Genomic DNA, 23,749 nt, shown 5'->3' on the forward strand with positions numbered 1-23,749 from the left:
AACACTATTTCAGGAGAACATTTCCTCCCCACTGCTCCAGGGTTCTGCTATGATCACTCTCTCTTAAAAAATGTGAGAAAGTCACAAGTCAAAATAGTTTTAGCTTTTCTTAGGATGATGTCCTTGCTGAGTAAAGATTACAGTGTTTGCAGGCACCTGTCTTAAGGAGTCAAAGCTCTCTCATTTAACAATGTCTCCTTTTATCATGAAAGTGTTGAAAGACGGACAAACATTAATACAAATGCCAACAATATAAAGAGTAACAATATGATCGAGATGTTTGCTCTGTCCATGTGCCATTATTGCCAAACACAATGATTGTGTGAGTTCAGAGACAGAGAACAGCAAAATAAAAACTATACTAAATAACACAGGCAAAACAGGAGTACACTGAAAACACTCTGAAGAGCTAGCAATACCTTTGGATTGAAGTACTGCATGCACATTCATTCAAGTAGCTTAGGCATACATGCCTTTCTCATACATTCCTTATGAAAGTTCAGCTCTCCTATGGCAGCATCCCCAGACACTCATTTCTAAAACAGTCTATTAATTCCATGGCACCCTGACAGGCAATAAAGTGTCCTCAGTCACATTCTTATTGAAAACTCTTATAACATAGGCTACAGAACTATGATTGAGAACCAAGCCTTAAATAATGTCCAATTCTATTATTTCACATCTAGAAAATGCCACAGCAAGTCTACCAGCAATGCCTTTTTGAAAACACAAATGAAGATTTCTATGATCTCTTAATGTGTTCCTTACTAAATCTCATCTTGGTTATCATTTTCAGTGTAACCCTATACTGGGGAAATCTAAGAGATTGCCTAACATTCCCAAGTGCTGACCAGAGATATTAAAGATCTTTAATGGAATCAATACTAAAAGGGATTCAGATGTACTGTGGTAAGTGGGAAAGATAAGATACACAGAACACCTTTTCACCTAAGAGATTTGTTAGGGTAAAAGAAACATAAAGACACAACTTCATCCTTCTGGGTAATAGATATTAGACAGCATAAGAAGAAAAAATACTGAGATTCTGGCTAACTCTTGCTTGCTACAATGCATGCAAATCTAATCACAATCTCACATTTAGTTTGTTTTTCAATAATAAACGTCCCAACATAAATAATGACCAAATCATGCTTAAGACACTCACACTGGCTTTTCTTTCTGCCACATGAAATTTAGACTTTGTATTTTGCAAACTTTGCTTTGTATGCTATCCTGCCATGGCTCATGCTGTCATGACCATTTCAATTTCTTTTTTGTTTTCCTTTAACCCTTTCAATGTCAAGGAGAAAAATACTAACAAAATCAACAATCAAAAATCCAGTCTTTATGGTAATAATTTGATCATCTTTTCCCAGGCCTAACTTGATAGAAAAATTCTTAACCCAATATTAAAGCTTTATTCATAGAAATAAGAAAAATAGAACAACCTAAAGCATGAGCTATCTGAAAGCAGAGTTTCAATCTCCTTGATAATATGTATTCTTAACATTCACCTGAATATATTAATACTCTCTTCACAAAGTATCATCAGTCAAGCAAAATGTGTTTATAAGGAAGAGTCACAAAGCTTTTTCATGGTGATCTTCATTTTCAAATCCTACTTTGTATTTCTGTGCAAAAACTTTAGTGGGGGCAAACAGTAGTCTAACTCCCCAGAAAAACTCAGAATATATTTTAAAAACTCAAAAAAACCAATTCTGAATATTAAGGGATATCCTACTGTTTACTCCCTCTGTCTGGCTGAGTTCTGCAATAAATTCTACACATAGGATATCATTCCAGTTTAAAAATTGGTGTACTGCATATTATTGTGCCACATCTTTCCTTATAATCCAAAAGCAAAAGCCTTTCCAAACTATAAAGACTCCTGAATTCAGTCAGACAACTCATACATGCATCTTTCCATGCAGAGGCCATAAAGGGAACACTCATGGTCCAGTCTTCCTCTCCTTCTACAGTGTCTCTGGCTAATCTCATCTGCAAATATAAAATCAACAATCATTTCTGTGAGTCATCAGTTACATCCAGACTTGACTACTTGCCAAGAGCACGTCTTAACTTTCCAGTACCTCATATCTAATCTATGTTTGAGTTGTTTTAAATATTTCTTTCAAGATTTTTTACTTGAGGAAGCTTCCTCTTTTTGCCACTGTAAAAAACACTAACTCTGTTGGTCAGCAAGAACTGGAATTATCTTGAAGTGGGTGTCTCCCACTTCAAGATAATTCACAATAAGATACAATCCACAGCCCGACCACAGAGAAAATGTTTTTTACCCCTCTGCACAGCTTCCACTTTGATCCAGGCTATTTTCACAAATACTCCCTCATCCTGCTCTAAACTACCCATTAGGATTGTCAGAGTTAAAACTCCAGTCATCATTTATCTTCTCCTTTGATGGTTCTCAGGCACACACACTTAAATACCAGGACATCTAAGTGTAAAACTCAGTGCACAGTTTGGCATTGCAGGGCTTACACAAGGTCATACCATTTATTTTCATACAGTAACCACGTCCTTCAACTCAATTTTCCTCTAGTGTTATGAACACAATATCTGCACAACAGATGTGGCATCGTTTTTTGTATTATCAATTTTTTAATTAGCCAGTCAGCTCTGGTTGTTCTGCAGGTATCCATCTCTGTCTTAATTCTTACGTTTTAGTTATAATAACCCTTGGATCAAATAAATGGTCCACTCTGTCTTTGTACACCGCATAACACACGGGAATGGTAATACATGTCTCAGCTTGCACAAATCCCTGAGTTATTACAGAGTTTTGTTCTTACATCACTCAAGAGCAAAACTAACAGCTGAATTTGGCTCTGTTTCCCCTTGCTGATCTTCTAAGTAATTTCAGCCTTAAGTATCTTGTGTATCTACCAATAGATTAAAACCTCAAAGGAAAAAATACTGTCTCAATAACGAGCAGATTATTTTTCCATTTCTTAAGTAAATACTAGAAATGGATTTGACTTGCAGCTACAATTGTTTAAAATTCTATCTGCCTTTTAGGGGGGAGGTTTCTGTTTATAGCGGGTTGGTGTTAGTGTTGAATGAAGATTTTTCCGTAGGAGAAATAAACTAGTTTCTTTTCAGCCCTTGTCTCCTAAGGCAACCGAAAGCCAATCTGCTCTTGACATCAGTTGACAAATAGTATTGCTTCCACAGAACGTAGTATTTTTTAGATACACATGCTTTCATGGTTTTGGCAGGGTATTGCTATTGTTATTTATACTCTAAAAGATGTTCTGCAGATGGTTAAAGCCACACCAAGTGTTTGCACAAGCTGATGGACCGCTACGATTTTTCTGCCACAGGCTGCACCTCTAGCTTTATTTCTGTCACATGACAACCAGAATAATAGCCTTTTCTGTAGCTGTGACTATTAACCATGTTCATCAGGCCTACACAGACAGCATTATCATGTTTCTCTATTTTCTTAGACTACAATAAGTAGTTTATTAAGGTCATAGAAATCCATACTTTGTATCCAGGAAACTGGTGTTTCAACAAAACTCTCACAAACCCTGGTACAGTTTAAAGTAGTGGTATGTTCAGTCTCCTAATGGGTATTTATCTTGTTCTGTTCAAAATACACCCACCTTGCTCAGTCAGACTTCGCTGAGGTCAGTTCAAAATGTAATTAGAAAAGTAGGAAATTTCTGCCTTTTGCACAAAACTTAGTAAATAGAGATTTAATACAGGAATTTTCTCCCTTTTTGAGAGGATCAAAATAAACAGCTCCCACCTTCCTGGCAACTGCCCATACAACCAGCCCATATAGGTTCTATGGGTACCATCCATAGAAACAACTACATTTCTCTTCTAGTTGAACCACTACGCAGTGAAGTGTGGAAAGCCAGTAGGTCTAGAATAAATAGGTGGGACAATATTCTGCTGTGGAATGGGAGGAATTATCTTTAGAAAGGTCATTCTGGGAAATCTGAACTGTATCTACTGGCCAGCTACCAATTACAGGAGTTTAACTTACTGCTAGCCTTCAACAGGTACATAAAACTTAAAAGGCTACCAGGATAAAGCCTTTTCCTTTGTCTGTGCACAATATATACTGGCCTTGGCATACCAGGAAGATCAGAGATATGTTCCCTATACACATCTAAGATAACTCAGACTTCACCTGCTTTTCGCCTACTGTCACAGAAACTCTCAGCAGGTGTTGCAAATTAGCTGCTCTTCTAATCCAGCTCCTTTGGCTTCTCAAACTAAAATTTAACAACACACAAAGATGACAAATGTCCATACTGTAAAAAGTAGCATCATAAAGCTGCTGACTGGGTTAGGTACATTAGCACATCCTTCTGTACAATTTATCATTCTTGAACTTTTGTGCAGATCCTTCATAACAACCTTTATACCCTTGACTTCCATGCTGTGTTATGTCAGGTCTTCTTCAAAATATTTTTTATTTATGTCCAGATGAGCATAGAGTGTGGCACAAAAGACATGATTTATGGAGAAAATGGCACAGAGTACTAGATGTTAACACTGTGTTTTGTTGGAGTCATTCCAAACCTACACTGAAGTAGCTCTAGTCTGGCTTCATGAATTCAAGAGCCATTAGAAACTGAAGCACCTTAGACCCGTTCCCAAAGTACATCTTTCAGTGTAGCTTCATCCAAAAAGAATCATACTGTGGTTCTCCAACTCAAAAAATCATCCATATAGGTCTGCAGAACCTTTTAGTCACTTAAATATGCCTATTCTTCTGAATTACCTTGGTTGCTGAAGAATCGCCACATACCAGTCTGGAGAAACAGAATGTGCTGGGATATAAACCCAGTAAACAGAGGCACTTTTTTGGTCTAAACAGTTCCCTGACTTGTTTATTTTACTAGGAATCACACAAACAGTTGCAATAGCAGTGCCCAGGGACACTGGGAATAGGAAGAAGCAACTGGAAAGGAGGAGATTGGGAGGAAGTCCATTTTTATCACTGACAGTATTACGTTAATAAACATCAACTACTGCTAAGTGGAGGGGAAAAAAAGTGCTTTGGAACTTAAATATACTTTATGATGTATATTGCTGACTTTTCAGTAGTAGCATCCACATCTGTCTTTGGGTTGTAGAAAGATTCCCCTGCTCATATGCACACACTGAGTTCTATTGTTAGTGTATTAATGAAAACAGTTCTGTCATCTCCTCTTCTACAGTGACCAATGCCTGTAACCAATTTGTTGTTTCTTCTTTCATCAAATTGTTCATGAGTTCTAATCCTTTTCCTCATTGAAAACAACTCTCACTCAAAGTTGCAAAACTCACACACAGAGCCCATTGACTTAAACTTGCTTAAGAAAAAGAGGACAGATTAAAATGACAAAAACGAAAGAAATTGTTTGCTGTCAGGATAGTGAGGGACTGGAACAGGCTGCCCAGAGAAGTTTCCCAGTCCCTGCAACTGTCCAAGACCAGTTTGAATAAGGCTTTGAGCAACATACAATCTATAGTAGGAGATGTCCCCGCCCATGGCAGGAAGATTGGAACTAAATGAGCTTTAAGGTTCTTTCCAAATCAAACCATTCCAAGATTCTGTGATTTCATCTACAAATTGATGTCCTTGCATTCATGCCTATTTTATGAATATTAAATAAAAGAACTTTTAAAAAGATCTCAAAGTATGAGGCTAAACTATAGGAACCACAAGTCTCCATAAGCATGTATGCAATTTATGTTAAATGTTATTTTCAAATATTGCTTTCTTCTCAACATTTAAACTGTTTATTAGATTATCATATTTTTTCTTCTTCTCATTAGATACCTGTCAGTACAGTCATTTTCATAAAGAATAATCCTCTGAAACAGTTCTCAGTTGCTAAATGTGCACCATGTGTTACAGGTAAAAATTTTTACATTAATTTAAAATTAATTACCATTGATTAGTTACCAGTCAAAAAGCTTACAGTCTTGTTTCCAAACTAGCAAGTGCTTTCTCTAGGCATTATAGCTGTAATGACATCCAGTCATCCATCTCTGGTTATGTCTTCACAGAAATCTCCAAAAGTGGCACAGAAGGCACCATTACTGGAAGCAGTAGATCCAAAGGGCTCAGCACTCTGCTCACACTGTTAAACCACATATCTCAACAGAATGCCCCCTAAGGAAGCTGCCATGCTTCTGATACTCCAGACAGCTCATCAGAACAGGCATGGCTGTTTTTGCAGAGCACCACGTGAGATTTCTTGGCCAGAGACCCACATCTGGGCCTACCATGCAAGAAGATTCTTACATTGTGGTTGAAATTGGAATTTGGAGAGCTTTGTGGACCAAAGTAAATTACAGAACCACTGAATTTTCTGAGTGGGAAAGGACCCACAGGGATCATCAGAGTTCTTAACCCTGTCATGTTCAAGTTGCTTTTGAACAATTGCACTCAATATGTGCAAATGGCCATTTTCAGAGCTTAAGATAGAGATACCTTTCTAATGACAAAAGCCCTCCACACCTGTCAAATATTACATTTCTAGTCCAAGGCAGAAAGAGGGTGAGAGTCCACACCAGCATTTATGTATTACAAAAATCAATTTTCTGCTAATCTTGCTCTCAGCAAAACTTGGAGTGTTTACACTCAAAGAAAACTGTTTTGAAGTACACAATAATCTAGTCAAAATGCCAAATTATAACGGATAAAACTGATGAGGATGAACTATGACAAACTCAATGCAGTCATTACAAGATGAAATGACATGGTAAAAGGACAAATTAAGCTCAGTGTAGATATACATCGAATGATAAAGATTGTAAAATCTTTTTATCCCCTACGTAGCCATAATGCCTGTGAATACAAACACAGCTTCCTAAATGGAGTGACTGTTAATGACCAGTCCAAAAGGATCAAGAATGAGATCTTGAGACCACACTCAAATCTAGAGAGAGGGTAGAAAAGTCACTGTGGGGAGACAAGAAGGCACAGAGGATAAACCAAAGAATTTCACTGTGATATTACATAGACTGAAGTTCTTGTCTTTTCCACCTTTAAACACTAGAACAGAACTCAGTAATATCCAGAAGCAGCTAGCAAGGATGATCCAATACAGAACATATTTCATAGCTGGAGACACTAATAATATTCTTCAATTTGAAAGAGCCAGCCCAGGAATGTGTAATAGAAGCTTATTGATTCTCGATTGATACTGAAAAGGAGAACAGGAACCTTCTGAAAGAAGTAGGGGACACCAAATCAAATTAAGAGGAAGCAGGTTTCAAATAAACAAAAGGAAGTGTTTCTTCAAACACAAAGATAAACAATGTAATTCCTCACCACAGGATATTGCAGATGCTCAAAGTTTACATGAATCCAGGAGAAAACTGTACTTGCTAGCAGGAGAAAAGTCCATTGAAAACTACTAAATTCCCTGAAAACACATCTGCTGAGATGCAGTCTCAAATAATTGAAGGCTGGAAGAGTACTATACTTGCTTACTTTGTCCTTACGCTTGTCCCCAGGGCACCACTTCAGGTTATCATTAGAACAGGATGCTGAGCCTGATGAACCTTTAATCTGACCAAATGGGCATGTGTAAGCAAATTAAACAGTGATAGATCTTGTGACCTGGAACTTGGTCATCTATATCATTTAATTGATACACCCCAGCTGTGAAGGTTTTTTGCAGACATTTCAATGAGTCCAATTAGCATTTCCTCATATAATTCCCAGGCACAGTTCAAAAACTAGGGACTACTTACAACAGACACTTTTGATTAAGCCTGTTTCAAAGGGCAAGAGCATTAAACAACAGGAAGATGGCCAGATCATGCCAAATACCACAGAACTACCTGATAAGCCCTGGTAATGTTTAGCTTACTAGGATGCCAACGAGCCTGCATTTATTTCAGGGAGAGAAATAAAACAAAGTGCAAAGAGGGGACTAAATTTTTACAAGATGAAATAAAGAAAAATTGTATATTTCTCTGTATAGCATTAGGAGACAAATATGAAAAATCTTTGTTCACATTTATATTCAGCTGGTAAAGCACTCAGTCTTACCTGCATGAAACAGGATTTCAAGGATTTCAAATATTCTTCTCCCTGCCCCAATAAAGCATCTACACTGATGGTTAGCACAGGTAAGAGACAAATTTTAAGCACAGTGGCACAAACTCCACTCCCATCCAAACAAACTAGGGAACAGGACCCTAAGTCTATAATGCAAATTGCACATTCTTCCATTCTCCAAGAACATTAAGACTGGGTAGTGTCCAGGGTTTCACCAAGATTTGCAGTTTATGGAATTTATTCTTCTAACCTTTTGCTCAGAGTGAAGCATTTCTGGCATAATCTACAGCTCATAAATAGAAGCACTCTACTAATACACAGTGTTACTATCTGCTTACCTTAATTGTAGTTTTTAGTATTTTTAATTATAGTCCTTTGTCTTCCATCTATGCAAAATAGCCTCTATTTTTCAAGTAAATTGGAAGCTTCCCCAGCACTTGAGCCATCTGGTTTAACCACTGAAATTTCTGTTACAGACATTAACACACTAGAAAAATAATTACTAGCTTCAAACCAGCATGTTAGACCTAGGAAAGGTAATTCTTTCTTCATTTCCTTATGCTTATTTAAGAAAAGCATATTGAAGACTGAAACAAAAGACTACACCTGGGGACACCCTGGAAGTTTATAGCCTTGTGTACTCTGGATGGATAGAAGGTAGACAGAGGACTATTTTATTAGGTGTGATAGGATGAAGTAGAAAATGTTGAACCTCCAGGAAATCTTCTTGACACTAAGATCTATTAGGAATTGTCTTCTAAAGGAAATAGATGAAGCCCTATTTCCTGGGATAATTCAAATTGTACTTCAGAAAATAGTAAATATATACAAAGAACATCCTGCGTTTAGAAGAAAATTGGGCAGATGAAATTTTTTCTACATTTAGGCTGGACAAGCCCCAGACTCCTCCTCTCTTCTCTTCTTCACAGGCTAAAGCATAAAAGTATACACAATTAAGACATGCAATATGTAATGTAAAAAGGATGAAACTCTGGAAATAATAAATAACTATCAATATAGTTTTATTCTCAAAGTTTCCCTTATTCAAATACATGTAACTTTTTATTAATATCATTTTACTGAGAAATATTAATCACAGAATTATAGTAAAATAATAACTTTGGTTACCAGAGAGCAAGTGCTTACAAGTGCATATCACAGCACAGAAACTGCAACATAGTTCAGGTCCAATGACATCCAGTTTTAAAATCCTCTACTTCAAGTCTGAGAAGAAAGGGAATATGCTTTATGAAGGAAAAAGTCTTCTGAGGTATCAGTGAGTCCTGTGATTTTGTTATATAACAGCACACCTTGCCTTTCTGACTTAAAACACAAAGAGGGATTTTATACTAGCATTTTGAAATAGCTAAGCAAGGCAAAGAATGTAGGATTCCCAGCCCTGTGAAATGACCAGTATCTATTAGTGACAAACAAGTCATGTTTGCCCAGCTATAATCAACATGTAAATGTGTTGGCTTTTCTATCTCCACTATTTCAAATAAAATTCAGATTTGTTCCACATATACTGAATGCTAAATGCTATTGAAATCTATATGGAGTTCACATTTCATGTGTCCCAGAAAATTGATTTCTCAGTGTTCTAGCTCATTTACAGAAAGAATCATATCTCTGAAGTGTGCTAATGAAAGTACACGTTCTAACCAAAAATGTAGACAAGACGACAGAAAAAGTAGGGGATCTGGCTAAAGAGTACTAGCTGGAGTGACAAAAGGAAGCAATAATGAGGAGCAAAGAGAATTAATTACAGATTTTAAAAAGGAAAAAGGTATCTTAGAGGTTATTTTTCTAATTTGGGTATTTAGGGTGGATATTAGACAAGTTCTTCATAGAAGGAGTGACTGGGCATTGGAATAGGCTGTCTAGAGAGGCGGTGGAGTCACTGTCCCTGAAAGTGTTTAAAAAACAGACTGGATGTGGTACTTAGTGCCATGTTCCAGTAAATAAGGCAGTGTTAGGTCATAGGTTGTACTCGATGGTTTCAAAGGACTTTTCCCACCTAGCTAACAAGGCACTGGGCCTGTTCCAACCTCCAAGTGATGCACATACTTATAGCGTCAAAATAAGTAATAGTAAATAAGATTTCAACCTCTGCAAGTTTCAAGAGAGGTCTGAAATCTTGATACCTGCAGAGAGTGAAATCCAGACCCAAACCTGGTAATCAGGCCAGATTGCTCAGGGCTTTCCCTGAAAACCTCAAGGAAAAGTTGCTGCTGGAAAACCACTTTGGGCAACTCGTTCCAGAGCTTTACAGTCCTATCACAGAAAACTATTAACTGGACATTAAAAACAAGCAAGTGTGTATGTTCAAAAAGAAATGGTCTCTGTGCTTATCAAATTAGAAATAAAGGTAAGGGACACCTTGCATAATTTTGATGCTATTAACAGAAAATGACAAAGTCATTTAAGATAATCTTATCTCGTGTGTTTTCATGAAGCATGTCTTTAGTTTATTCCCTTTTGTGTTACTAGAATAAAAACTGCATACCACTGGAAGAGGAAATTACTTTCACAATAAACAGTGTTAAAATTAAAAACCCTTTCCTAATGGCTGCACAGCATCTTCCTTGCTGCATTTTCAGCCCACTGCCCTGCATGCACTACAGACACACAAACAATTTCTTTCCTCCTTCGCAGCAACGTTATGTATTTGAAGACTGCTCACAAATTTTCAGCTGACTCTACACTAAGAGTAAATCATGCAGTCCTTCCTCAAAGGTTCTGTATTCTTGAGCACCAGTCATTCCCAGTTCTTGCCCTTCAAAATTATAAAATTGAAGCCATATCAATGCCAAATAGGACTTTTTAATATGACTTTTTAATTAGCGTTGCAGACAACACTTCACTTTGGAACATCTTAGCCTTTCAGTTGCAATTTCATTTTCATTTTAAGACTACATCTCTGATTTACCAAGAACATTCTGTATTTTAAAGCTTTCTTCTAGTTATTATCAGTACCTTCTGACTTCCTATCATCATGAAATGTAATAGTCATATCTTCTATCCCATATTGTAAAATTAAAATTCTAAGCAGTATTAGAAGGAGAACAGATCCCCACGATATAGTTTGCCTATTTGGCAGCAAACCAATTAAAACTGCTCTCAGAATATACGTTTTCAGTCACGCTATAAAAGGGTAAGCCAATGTTTTTGTTGCAGTTATAAGACTATCACATAAGAGTGTCATTATTTAAGTAACACAAAGAAAACAAAATACAAAGGAGAATCAAAATAAACTCACAGGGAGAGTGTATTTCCCTTGGAGGGAAAACTTGCAATATAACACCTGCACAGTTTGTACTTCTCGTACCACTACTGGCTTTTGTAAGAGAGAACCAAGTTCAGCCATGACCAAAAGCAGAACAAGACTTTCAAATTCCTCAAGAAGAACCAAGTGTAGCAGAGAAACTCTTAAACAGCATAAAGGAATCTCCCTCAATAATTTACATTATAGATGCTTCCCATAACTGTAATGTACAAATGATCATGCACTGTCACCTCAGCTGTCTCTGTCTCTCTGGTGTCTCCCAGGGCTTGCTTTGCCAAAGCAGAACCTAATACAAAAAACCAACTATTTTCATTTGATAAAACGAGGTATAAGGCTGGGTTGGTTTCAAGTATTCAATCCTAAGAAATTATAGGGTCACTAAACCAAAAGTAGAGGATGGTTCATTTCCATGTACTTCTGCGGGGAGTCTGGAATGGCAAATATCCCAAGCTGAGGTAGCTGTGCCATACCCTTGGTGATATGTGAAACAGTGTGCGCAAAAAATTTTGTTCCTTAATATGCAATACTAGGCAGAATTTTTGGTAATAGGAAAATCTTCCATTTCAGGCTTTGTAATTGTGCTTGTTACACACATAGTATAACTATTTCATTTTGTGCTGCTATGTCAAAATGCAAATGTGTTGATAATTTTTTTTTTTATATGGGAGTGTAGTAGCTGAAACTCTACATTGCTATTCTTAAACAATTATTTGAATTAAAGCTGAACTGAATAACTGCTAAAGACCTACTTCCCATAGCCTTGAAACACATGCTTCCCACACAAATACCATGAGTAGCTTCTGATGAGACTAGCCCAAATTATTTTTGAGTGACGGTTGGTAAACAAAGAACCTTCCACTCTTAAATTTCCTTTAATTTGAAGGACAGTTGAATGTAGTGCTAAAAAGAAATAATAAACACTGGAAGGATTTTTAAATGGGACCTTTTAATTATCATCTGAATTTATGAGACAGAAAGAAAAAAAATTGGTCTAAGCATGCTAGTTTAGCTTCCACATAAGAAAAATATGACTACCAGTGCTTGGGTCATTTTATCTCTCCTTTAAAATAAGGGAAATCAAGCAAAGAGAGTGGCAGCAACAGCTGGAACCATGTGCCTGTGCTCAAACACATTTATTCATAAAACTAGAGGAGAGCACAGCACAGCTGCAGAGCAATTATGGGGAGGGGAAAAAAAAAAGAAAAAAAAATCCACAAACCCTTCATAACTGATGAATAATGATACCACCAAGGAAATAAGATCTGTCATTGGAGTTAGAAACACTCAAGCTTAACAAGTGGGTTTTTTCAGACGCTGAATCCTTGCATTATAAATGTTAGTTGCTATGGATGCTGGCTTTTACTTCTGATACTTCTTCCTTCTTGGCTATTGGGATACTTCCTCCTAAAAAAACCTCCACATTTTAAATCTGCTTCAATTCTGTTAATCCATAGCACGCTTTCTTTAAAATATGAACACTGGAAAGCTGTCTGACACTTCTGAAGAGGTACGGTGGGTGAGTGAATATATCCATGTCCAAAGCAGCCTAACTCACAAATATATTACACTTTTTTAAATTCAGAAGCTGCCACCTACTCTCTATTTTCATCAGTCTGAATATTGCCAGAATAGCAGCTTCTGTCATTCTTCATCTTTATGATATATAAATTCAGCAGAAATGCTTTTCTGCACCCTTTTTAGACAGTGGGTTGAAGTATAGAGAATCCACTTGTTTCAAGAAAAGACTCTTATTTTAGGTTGCCTAATCCAGATCAGACAAAACTTGTGAGAAAACAGTAACCAGGCATGAACATGTTTAAGAACTGAAGTTGGAAGCATGAAGTATCGCCACTGTTACTTTAATTCCTATTAGGCAAGCTAGTGTTCAGCTCTTCCTTCCACTTGTCCCTTAACACAGTTTTGTTGCCTTTGATTGATGACCTAGGAAGACTTATCTGTCAGAGATAACACAAGAAGATTGGGTTGCATCATCTGATGCCACCCAATGCTGGCATTCTATCAACCAAAACAGCCTTCCCAATGACAGCATTCCCAATGATAGTTTACTTCTTTTAGTGGGAGCTACAACAAGCTATTGAATTATTTCCTGGCACTGCAGAGGTTCTGTTGGTTACTCCAAAAACTTTTTCTTAGAGGAAAAAACAAAATCTAAATGAAGCCCTGATGGCACTCTGCATATACATAAAGAACTTCTCATTCTTGGGCATTTCCATGTCAAAATTTTAAGAATTTTATAAATTAAAGGGTTAAGGTAGACAGTCACAACAAAACTCTCCTTGGTTGTCCATACATCATATTGTTAAACCAATAAATTACATGGACAGAATAATTTACCTTTTCACCTTCTTCACCTTTACTACCTGGAAAGCCACGTTCACCCTGGAATACAAAAGGATAAAATACAAATCTCAAACAAACATTGTTCAAGTAATTGTATTCTTTAAAATAATTTTACTGCACTACGGCACTACAAAAAATCATATGGCTTTCCATAGTTTTGCCAGTTAAAAGGAGTAATTTATTTTTCATTCATCCTTAGGTATTTTCTCAGATTTAAAAATTCTCAACTAGTTATTGACTTTAGACCTGCTTACTAAAGTACTTCTATTCTTCTGCAGAACCAATTTTAATATATTTATTCCTATTAATACCTTCATTTTCATTTTTAAATATAACTAGTCAACTGTGAAGGTCTCCAACTAAGATCAACTGAAAAAAATACACAGATACAATTTATGAAAAGAAAACTCATTTCTTTCACTTTGAAAAGCATATCAAATTACCCAAGTATTAAAAACAAAGGAAGAGAAAACATAGAAGGGGTGAGTTTTAAGCTATTAACTCAAGCTCAGGTTATTTCAGCAGATTAAATTCTTTTTTTGATGGTATTTCAATAAAAAGGCCTATTATAACACTCTTTCCAGCTCTAATTTCCTAACTTTAAGCTCAGAAAAGGACCACAGTGTACAATGTTACTCTGTTAACATCTTCATCAAATGCAATCTGCAGTCTGTCTATATAATACAAAAATAACACCTGCTCTAGGTTTTTATTAATGTATACTTGCATGTTTTGTGAGACATACAGAAGACAGATGGACAAAAGTATATACAGACAGCACAAAGAAGAACTAACTAAAAAAAATGCAAACTTTTTCTTTCTCCCTCAAATCATCTAGCAGGAGATAGTTTGTATGTCTTTTCCACTCTCCAGAATTCAATCTCATGGCCTCAGCACAACGTTTTTTATACATCTTTAGACGAAAAGAGTGGAAAATATCCAAAGGAAAGCTTGTGGTGTTTTTAAAGTTCCTTAAAAAAAATTAGAGCAATGTCTAAACATTCTTTCACCCTTCAAAGAGTGCAATTTCCTTAAATAGAAGTTTAAGTGAGGTTAACTAGAACAGCTGGCTATAACTTGCAAAATTTGTAGCAACATTTTGTCAAATCTTTCAAGTAACATATCGTGTACTGATCACGTACTACACATCTGGGAATTGAATTCAAAGCTTTGGAGGTGTACAGATGTATAAATTATCAAATAGTTTTGGACTTTTCATCACTTACTACAGCGGCTGCCTTTTACTTTTTTCTTTTGGAGGGGATGGTTTATACAATCAACAGCTCAATTTTAGAAGCAAGCCCAAGAGCAAGCTCACAAAATGCCATCTAGTGAAATAAACTCCCGCATGTCCTCCCCTAAAAATGAGAGGCTAATTTCTGAAATAATTTACAAATGTATACGATTTATGTTCAGTTCTTCTAGTTTCCTTTTTTTGCAAAAAGTCATGTTGGATATTCTTTTGAAGCCCCTTCCAACCTGGGTTGTTCTATGATTCCCATTCTTCCCCAACTGCTGGACACACAACACAGCTAACACTCTAAAAAATTTGTGGAAGTGTTTTCTTCATTTAGCTTTCCCATTTGTGTTTTTACTCAATCCCAAATTCATTATATCAAAATTATTCTGAGAGAGAGTCAACATTTCTCTAATTTTAGCTTGTATCCATCACCTCCCATCCTTTCATTGTACACCTCCGACAGGAGTCTGACTCTTGCTTTTACACATCCAGCCAGTATTTACAGACAGCAATGAGTCTGCACACCACCCACCACCCCCCACTTTCCAAATCATCTCACCTTAAGGCTGAACAAGTCCAGCTCCCTCAGCCCCTCCTCTTAAATCATGGGCTTCAAGCCCTGACAATCTTGGTGAGCCTCTGCTGGACTCACCCCATGAAGCTGCTCTTTACCCTCTCCAGGGAGCTCCAAAGTGGATGCAGAACTCCAGATGTGGTTGCCCAAGCACTCACCAATCTCTCTTCCTGGTCTTCTGGACATGCCCCTGCTAAGGCAGCCCAAGATGCCTTTGGCCTCATGCAAACAAAGGGCATGTAGCAGAACTCCCAGCTCCCTCTCTGTAGAGCTGCTTTCTAGAAAATTGGCACCTGGCCTGTACTGTGGCATGAGGGTATTCCTTCTCAGAGGCAGGCCCACGTGTTTTCCTTTGCTTAACTTCAAGAGTTCTGTGATAGCTCGTTTCTCAATATTGTTCCTTCCATACCTTCCAGCGCACTGACTACTTCCCTGCATTTGATAACATCCACAAACTTGCTGAGAACCCTATCATGCATGTTATTAATAAGGACATTAAAAATATCCAGTATTGCCTCCTGGGGTATGACACTCGTTATTAGGTAGCAGTCAGACTGCAGAGCATCATTCCACCTTTGACCCCAATCTTCCACCCACTCTGCTGTTCATTTATCCAGTCAGAACCCCACAGATTCTCATGTAATTATGTGTCTGAAGACTAGGCCAAAAGCCTGGCTGGAATCAAGGTATACAACACCCACTGCTCTCCCCTAATCCACACTGACAGTCATTTTATCAGAGAAGGCAATCAGGTTGGTCAGTGTGATTTATCCTTGGTAAATCCATGCTGGCTGTTTGCAGTGACCTTCTAGTCCTTCCTCTGTTCAGACATGCCTCCCAGGATTTGCTGCATAATTTTTCCAGAGACAGAGGTGGGAGTGACTGGCCTGCAGTTCAATGGATCCTTGAAGATGGATATGTTTGCTTGTTTCCAGTCATCAGTGACCTTCCCTAGTAATCATACTTTTTGATAATGACAGAGGGCAACCCTGCAGTGATATCAGCCAGCTGCCCCAGCACCCCTGGATGCATAATGTTTGGTATTGTGCAAACATCCAGGTAGCTTAAGTGCTCCTTAACACTCTCTTCTGTGGCCAGTGGTTCATCATCACACTCTCTGCTAACATGCTTAAGTAAACTGGGAGGCCTGAGGGCAAAGCTTCTTAGGGAAAAAAGGTGAAAAAGAAATTGGGTAGTCTCAGCCTTTTCCACATCCCCCACCCATTAAGCAGCAGGTCAACGTTTTCTTTAGATTTGTTTTTGCTATGGATGCAGTTAACAGAAGCTCTTCATGCTGCTCTTAAACCTCTCATACTAGTTTCAATTCCAGATGAGTTTCTGGTTTCCTAACTCCATCACCACATGCTCTGGCAGTGTCTCTATGTTCCTGCTGGGTAGCTCACCCATGCTTCCACTGCTTATTTTCTTTTGTCTGAGGTCAGCCAGAAGCATCTTGTTCATCCATGCTGGCCTTCTGCCATACTCACTCAACTCCCTGCATAACAACAAGGAGAGCTCTTGGGGTTTTAGGAAGCTGTCCTTGAAGATTAACCAGCTGGACTCCTCAGATTTGCAGGACAATTTCTATCATTCCTTAGCTTCCTCTTTGCCAGAGTCAAAAAATTTTTCTCCTTGAAACTCTCCTCAGATGTCTTGTTTTCTAGGCCCCTGAACATAAACTAATTCCCTGCTGGACTCTCTCTGCCTTCTCCACATCTCTTATGGAAGTGAGTGTGGAAGACTCCCCCAAACATGACACAGCATACCAGGTGCAGCACCACCAAGCAAAGAAGTGAAAATATCTCCCCCTGATCTGCTAGGTGCAATTTTAATTATATAGTCCAATATGTGATTTATTTTATTCCAGTAGGGGAACACTGTTAGCTCATAATTCAGTCTCATGTCTACATCCCCATAATTTTCAGCAATGCTGCTGTTCAGCAAGTCAGTTCTTGTCTGTACCATTGTTAGTGATCTACAGTGCCTTATGTTTCAGAAATAGCCCAGATTTTTCTGCACATATTTGAATTAAAAAAAAAAAAATCCCAATTAGAGAAAATAAGAAATACAGACAGCAAAATGTAGGTAAAAAGGTTTAGGAAATTTTCACTTGACATAATAAAAAATATAACAGCATTAGCCACTAGTAACTTATTTCAAAGAATTCAAATGCTGCAGAAATAAAAAAGTGAAATTTAAAAAAGTACCACATGTATGGCTGACTTAAATTCTCCTTTGTGTGGCAAAATTCTCATATTAAGTTAGGCAAAACATTTCACACAAATTTTCCATGGACAATCATTGATTGCTTGTCCTGATATCACTGCAGGATTGCTGATCTGATTTTCAGTGTTTTAAATATGCCTGCAGAACAAGTCAGTGGGATCCTGGCTTTGAATGCAGAAATGGATAGACTGGTAATCTTGTTGCTGAACAAAATGCTGGCTACCTCATCTGCAGAAAATAAGTTCCTTCCTTCCTTCCTTCCTTCCCCTTGTGCTATATTACAGGAAGTGTCTGCCCTAAAGATACACAAATTGCATCGAGGTCATGTTGCAAAACATTTTCTCAAAATTTTAATAACAACAAAATAATGGGGAATTTTTTGTGTGGATTCTTAACTCGTTGAAGCAGCAGAAGCATTTCCCCTACAATTTTCTAAAAGGAATTAGCTGAACAGGCATTAAGATTTAATTCCAAATATTTGCCATTAAAAGCATCTGCCATCAACAAAACATCTGACCATGAAAAGAGGCAATTTTAACAAGTATTACCAGCAAAATCTACAATAAACATGTCTCTTTTTGCAAGTTCTGGCCTTCCTACAATATTCCACTTCTGGAAAGGAATGGAAGAGTGGAAGTGTTGCTCCTCATCTCATTTTTCTGAGATCTCAAGACTCTCAAATTTCAAATTTTTGAATCTGTAATCTTGTGCTTGAAAAGACCTGTACAGTTTGAAGAACTAGGCAACTGGTCTTAATGCAAAACAATACTGCTGGGCAGGTTTGTACCCCAGCACCACATGTCCTTTCTCTTTTGAAAGAGAAGTCAATAGTAAAGTTCTTCTGTCACATTATATAACTCAGAAACTGGATATGTAATTCAAGTACTATTTATGTAGATACTGGACAGCTGGCAAAAAGGATGTTGAGAATGCAAAAGATTAGAATGAAACTCTTTTTTTTTTTTGGGTATTTGTTTGGTTTCTCTTCTACCTTGGAGCCCGTAATACTGGGTTTGCCAGGAGCACCTACTAAGCCAGATTGCCCCTGAAACAAACTGTACACAGACATAATTTTACAGATCTAACTCATGACTGAGCTAAATTAAGAGAAAAAAGTCATCTGGACATCTATTGCTTCTCATTCCTTTTCTACGGAATAGCTGAATTAATTTCTAGGGTTATTTATGTCTCCTACCTTGTATTTGGTTGATATGTTTTTCACTTCCAAAATAACAGGCCATTAACAGTTACAGGTTATCTAGTTCTGTAGCAGATACAGCTGTAGGTTGCTTCAGACAACTGGTGAACAAAATTTAGAGAATTTTGAGCATATGAAAAGCTTTCTCAAGCTTCATTTCAGGCCCTGTTCTGAAGAAGACAATCCAGAAGGCACTTGCATGCTACCCATGTACCTAAAACCCCAACAACTGTGCCACAGCTTCCACTGTCTCCCCAGTACCTATCAGGCACTTGAGCACACAGGGACCTGCCCTTAAACCATTAGGTCCAACAAGGAGCTGTATGCACAAGGCTGACTGCTGGTTTCTAGGCTCTGCTCAAAGGGCCATTTCAGAGCTCTCCTTCATCTCCAAGTGCCCAATTACTCAGGAGGAAGAAAGGCAAATCTTGATCCTCTGCAACCAGGCAGGCTTGCCCTACTTCCAAAGTGAATGTTTTATACAGGCTGTTAATTTGTGTCCTCTAACCCATGTTTTAAAAAAAGAGCAAAGTAAGTCATCTGTACAGTTGACTGTCACCCCTGGCTCCCAAATTACTTTCCCCTTGCACTGCCCTTGAAAATTAAGGATCTGATTTGAACTTGCAAATTCCATCCAGGGAACAAGTTGCTTAAAAGTTATGTACAGAAACCAAGCAAAAGTAAAACCAAACACCTCGTTAATCAAAAATGTTTTTAAAAGGTAACTATTCAAGCTGAACAACACAGTAAACTTCCTCCTCAATATTTGAATAAGGAGTATTTGAACAAAAGAAAACCATAAATCAAGAACTTTGAGTTGAGAGCTAGACAATTCAGTTCTGCATCTAATATATAGCTTTACAAGGAAAAGGTATAGTTAAAAGCCTAGTAATATCTCAATTGGAATTAAAATATTAAAAATTGCAGTAATTTCCTTTCCATTCCTTCTTAGCAAAGTGTATCAACTAATTACAGACCTAGTGATAACCTGGCTGTGCCACTCAAAGCTAAGAACCACCCTCCATTTACAGATTCATGAAATATGCCACCATGAATACATTAATTTTTTGTCATAATTAAACTGTAGTTACTGAGCTGAATTTTGGTAGAATTCATTTCTGCTCATATGGCTTCTAATAGGAGCTTAGAAGTCTTATTAAAATAATCTAAAATGAAATCCTTTCTCCATTCCATTCATGAATCTGATGTCCTTGACAGAAGTTGGCCCTAGTAACTTGTACATCACCCAGTTGAGTTGTCTGTCCATGCCAAAATTCACCAACAAAAGAAAGTTTTCAAAGTTCACTTGCTTGATTCCAAGCCAAGCAGGAGACAAATGCCTCACAAACACAAAAAGAACAAAGACAAAGGAAAAACTCTAGGCTCTCTTAAAAACAGAAAGAGCCAATAAAAGAATGATTGTTCATCAGAATGATGCAAATAATTAAGCAAATAAATAAAAAGCCCTCATGACATACAACAATTAAAATAAATCTTAAAATAGCTTGCTAAAATGGCATTTTTGTAACTCCACTTATGGCACAATTTCCAACTTCTTTCCAGCTCCTGTCTGTAACAACACATGGGAAAAAGTAGAGGGGGAAAAGCCTAATTAATCATTACAAGTAATGGTTAGCCCTTCATTTTCTCTAGATTTACCAGAATGGATTGTGAAAAATTCTTCATAGTCTGCTATCAGACAATAAAATTTCATCTTCCCTGCTATATAGGATCACTGTAAACTAGAAGAACACCCCCAAAACACAATCACAGATTATTTTTTTTTATAAAGAGAAGCCATACGTCTTTTGTCTTGCATTGTTTAATCAGTGCTCTACAGATTATTATTTCCTCAACACAACCATGCAAACATACACTTTTACATCAATACCATCAGTATTGATTCTTATTAAATCTAAAATTATAGATGTTGTGATTTCTTTAACTACTTTGGAAATGTGCAATGTAGTTATATACATGGTCCTTAATATACTTATAACTGATTTTGTTTTTCTGTTTATAATTGCACTGCAACAGCTTATAAAATTAGAGAAGAATTCTGAAGGCAGAGTTAGATGCTTTGTATGTGTGTATATAACAACATTCTTAGAATGGATTTACATCAGTTTTTATACCTTGATTTCCACATTTAGCTATTTCCCCCTCCCAAATAAAGGACTTCCACACTAAAAAATTGAAAACAATAAAAGGAGAGGCTATCTTAACATACAAGTGTATGAACTTTATCAGGAGTGTTGTTACCTGTGAAATAATATTGGAGCAAAAAATGAATTAGAAATCACATTATCTAAACACACATACAAAAAAAAAAAAAAAAAAAGAAAAAAAAAAGAAAGAAAGAAAAAGAGAAGGAACCAAAAAAACCCCACAAGTGTTGAAAGAAACTTTTATCAATCACTTGGAATGCATTTTGCTATTTGGACTATTTTAGGCACTAACAAGATTTATAATGACAAACATACTGGAACTTCATGAGATTCTCTTCAAGTCTGGGAAAGAGAAACAATTACTGTAAAATACTTTAAGCATTTTTCAGACATGGTTCTATGAAATTAAAAACAAACAAAAAAGAAACCCAGAAAAAAAAAAAAGCCACCACGAAGCAGTCAGATGTTTCTCCATTCTCAATATGAAAACCAAACATTTTTCTTTTTAAATTTACTGGGGCACTGCCAGTAGCTTTATTTACTAAATAGGCTTGATACTCCAGGGTTACTAGCAAGGAAACTCATCTTAATAGAAGCAAAATCAGCACGGTCAAACACTACTTAGTGTTTTGATAATTTATGGATATGTGCCTTCCATTAGTCTAAGTATGACAGACCCTTGGAATAATCTAATAGCCTGGTGTTTTAAAATGAGGACAACTATTTTTAGCATTGCAGAAATGGAGCGGAATGTTCAACAATTTACTGTCAGTGGGCTTGAGCAGCATCCTCCCCTGTGGAGCATGTACCCAGCCAGTGCAGAGCCACCAGCAGGGGCAGAGCTTTGCCTTGAACAGATAAAAATCACACCAATTACAGTCCATTATATGACACCTTTCTTAGCCTACTGGAATATTTTGTTGTTTATTTAAATAGGCTCTTTTTAATGGACAGGACCACGTATTCAAAATATATTTATTTAAACTTGCTCCATGAATTTCCTGGATTAGTCATGTCAAGAAGTTTCTGCTAAACATTATGACATTTTGGCTTTGCTGCATCTACCAAACCTTTCATTCCCTCTTGGTTACTGCTGAGCTACCAGCACTTCCTGAGTTCTTGCTCAGTGCTATCCTTGTTGCAAACTTGATCTGTGTGAGCAAGAATAAGATCCTCCCTTAAAGTAACCTGATGAAGAAGGGCTTGTGACAGGTAAATAGTTCATTTCCTTTGCTCTGTCCTGCTTCCACAGCAGCCCCAGTGGAGCAGATACACCACGGTTTGGCCAAGGGGGTCAGGGCAGGTCAGAGGGCTCATGTTAAGTAACTGCTCAAGAAAAAGGCAAATGGCAATAACCCCACTGATCTTATTTGTATATTATAACACAGACTGAATTCAGAAGGCACCAATCTTCCTCATTCCCATCACTTTCTGTTACCCATGTTTGGGAAAGACCGACTTGCCTATTCATTCAGACAATTGGATGTTAATATATTTCAAATTAAATGACACTTGAAAATCTAGATTTTGATGCTTTATATTCAGTCTAAAGAATCAGCAGTTGTTGGCACCTCAGAGAATCAGAGAACATTGCCTCAGGGCTCCTTATTCCAGACTGCAGTCTCTTTATTTGGCATTGTTTCCTTTTTTTGCTATGAGCATGTCTCAAAAACCATGCAAATCACACAATATCTATATTCAAATACATAAAGCATATCTATACTCAAATACATAAAACATATTTTCCAAGTCAAAAGTTTGTTCCTATATTTTTCCCCACAAATTATTTCCACTCAAAAGAAGAAGTCAGAGAAGTTGTTCTGAAAAATCAAAGATGAAAGAATGACTCCATTTATTGTCATGCACAACTACAGCCAGGTATACTGCCTTTTTCCTTTTTTTTTTTTTTTCCTCCTTTTTTCTTTGGTAATAAACAGACTGAAGTCTTTGGGACATACGTCAAGGTCTGGTTTCTGTGCCATCAAAAAAGTATCAGCAGTAGCAGAGCCTCTGTTATCAACAGGTCTTCTTTCTGCCTTTGGCAATTACGAGTGGTATACACTGTTAATGCATGTCCTTGAAGAAGTGACAACTTAAAAATACAGTGCAGACACAAATTAAATATGGACTGGATAACAATCCAGTTAATTTGATCTACAACATCATACACAGAACATTAAAAAAATGCAAATAAAATTCACAAGAACATTTCCTGTAGAGTAGTGAGAATATGCAAATATTCTGGTTGAAAATATTCTCAAAGATTTAAAAGTTCTTATAGATGAATAGTTTAAAAATTAAGTCTAGCCAGTTGAATATTTCCATTATCTGAAGCAATACAGTGGAAAAAAGTTTGAAGCCATCTTATACTCAAGGACAACTGATAGTTTATTGCAACTATGTTTTTTTCCCCTTACAGCAGCTCTGTCAAAAGGAAAACTGCCTGACCTACACACCATCTATTAATTTACTGCTAATCCAACCATAACATAGCATTAAAGCAAATCCAAATCCTATTAAAGTTTCAACAGAACTGGAAAGTAATCTAATTGGCCTTGCTCAAATAATATTTGAAATGTAATAATGCTAAATCTATGTTAAAAAGCATTATTCAATATGAACATATTGCTGAGGTCTTTCAAAAATAATATAATATAT

General features: G+C 37.0%; 1 protein-coding gene across 5 annotated transcripts in view; it reads right to left on the minus strand.

Moving 5' to 3' along the window:
- Positions 1 to 23,749, minus strand: part of COL19A1 (collagen type XIX alpha 1 chain) — a 178,284-nt gene that overhangs the window by 101,623 nt on the left and 52,912 nt on the right. For 4 of the 5 annotated variants that reach the window (XM_059842653.1, XM_059842655.1, XM_059842652.1 and 1 more), the window contains exon 11: positions 13,680 to 13,724. The exons of the other annotated variant lie outside the window; for it this stretch is intronic. In XM_059842653.1, coding sequence (XP_059698636.1) covers positions 13,680 to 13,724 — 45 coding nt within the window. The remainder of the gene's footprint in view (positions 1 to 13,679; positions 13,725 to 23,749) is intronic. 5 annotated transcript variants of the gene reach the window in all.

This window comes from Haemorhous mexicanus, chromosome 3 (assembly GCF_027477595.1).
Source record: "Haemorhous mexicanus isolate bHaeMex1 chromosome 3, bHaeMex1.pri, whole genome shotgun sequence".
Taxonomy (NCBI): Eukaryota; Metazoa; Chordata; class Aves; order Passeriformes; family Fringillidae; genus Haemorhous; species Haemorhous mexicanus.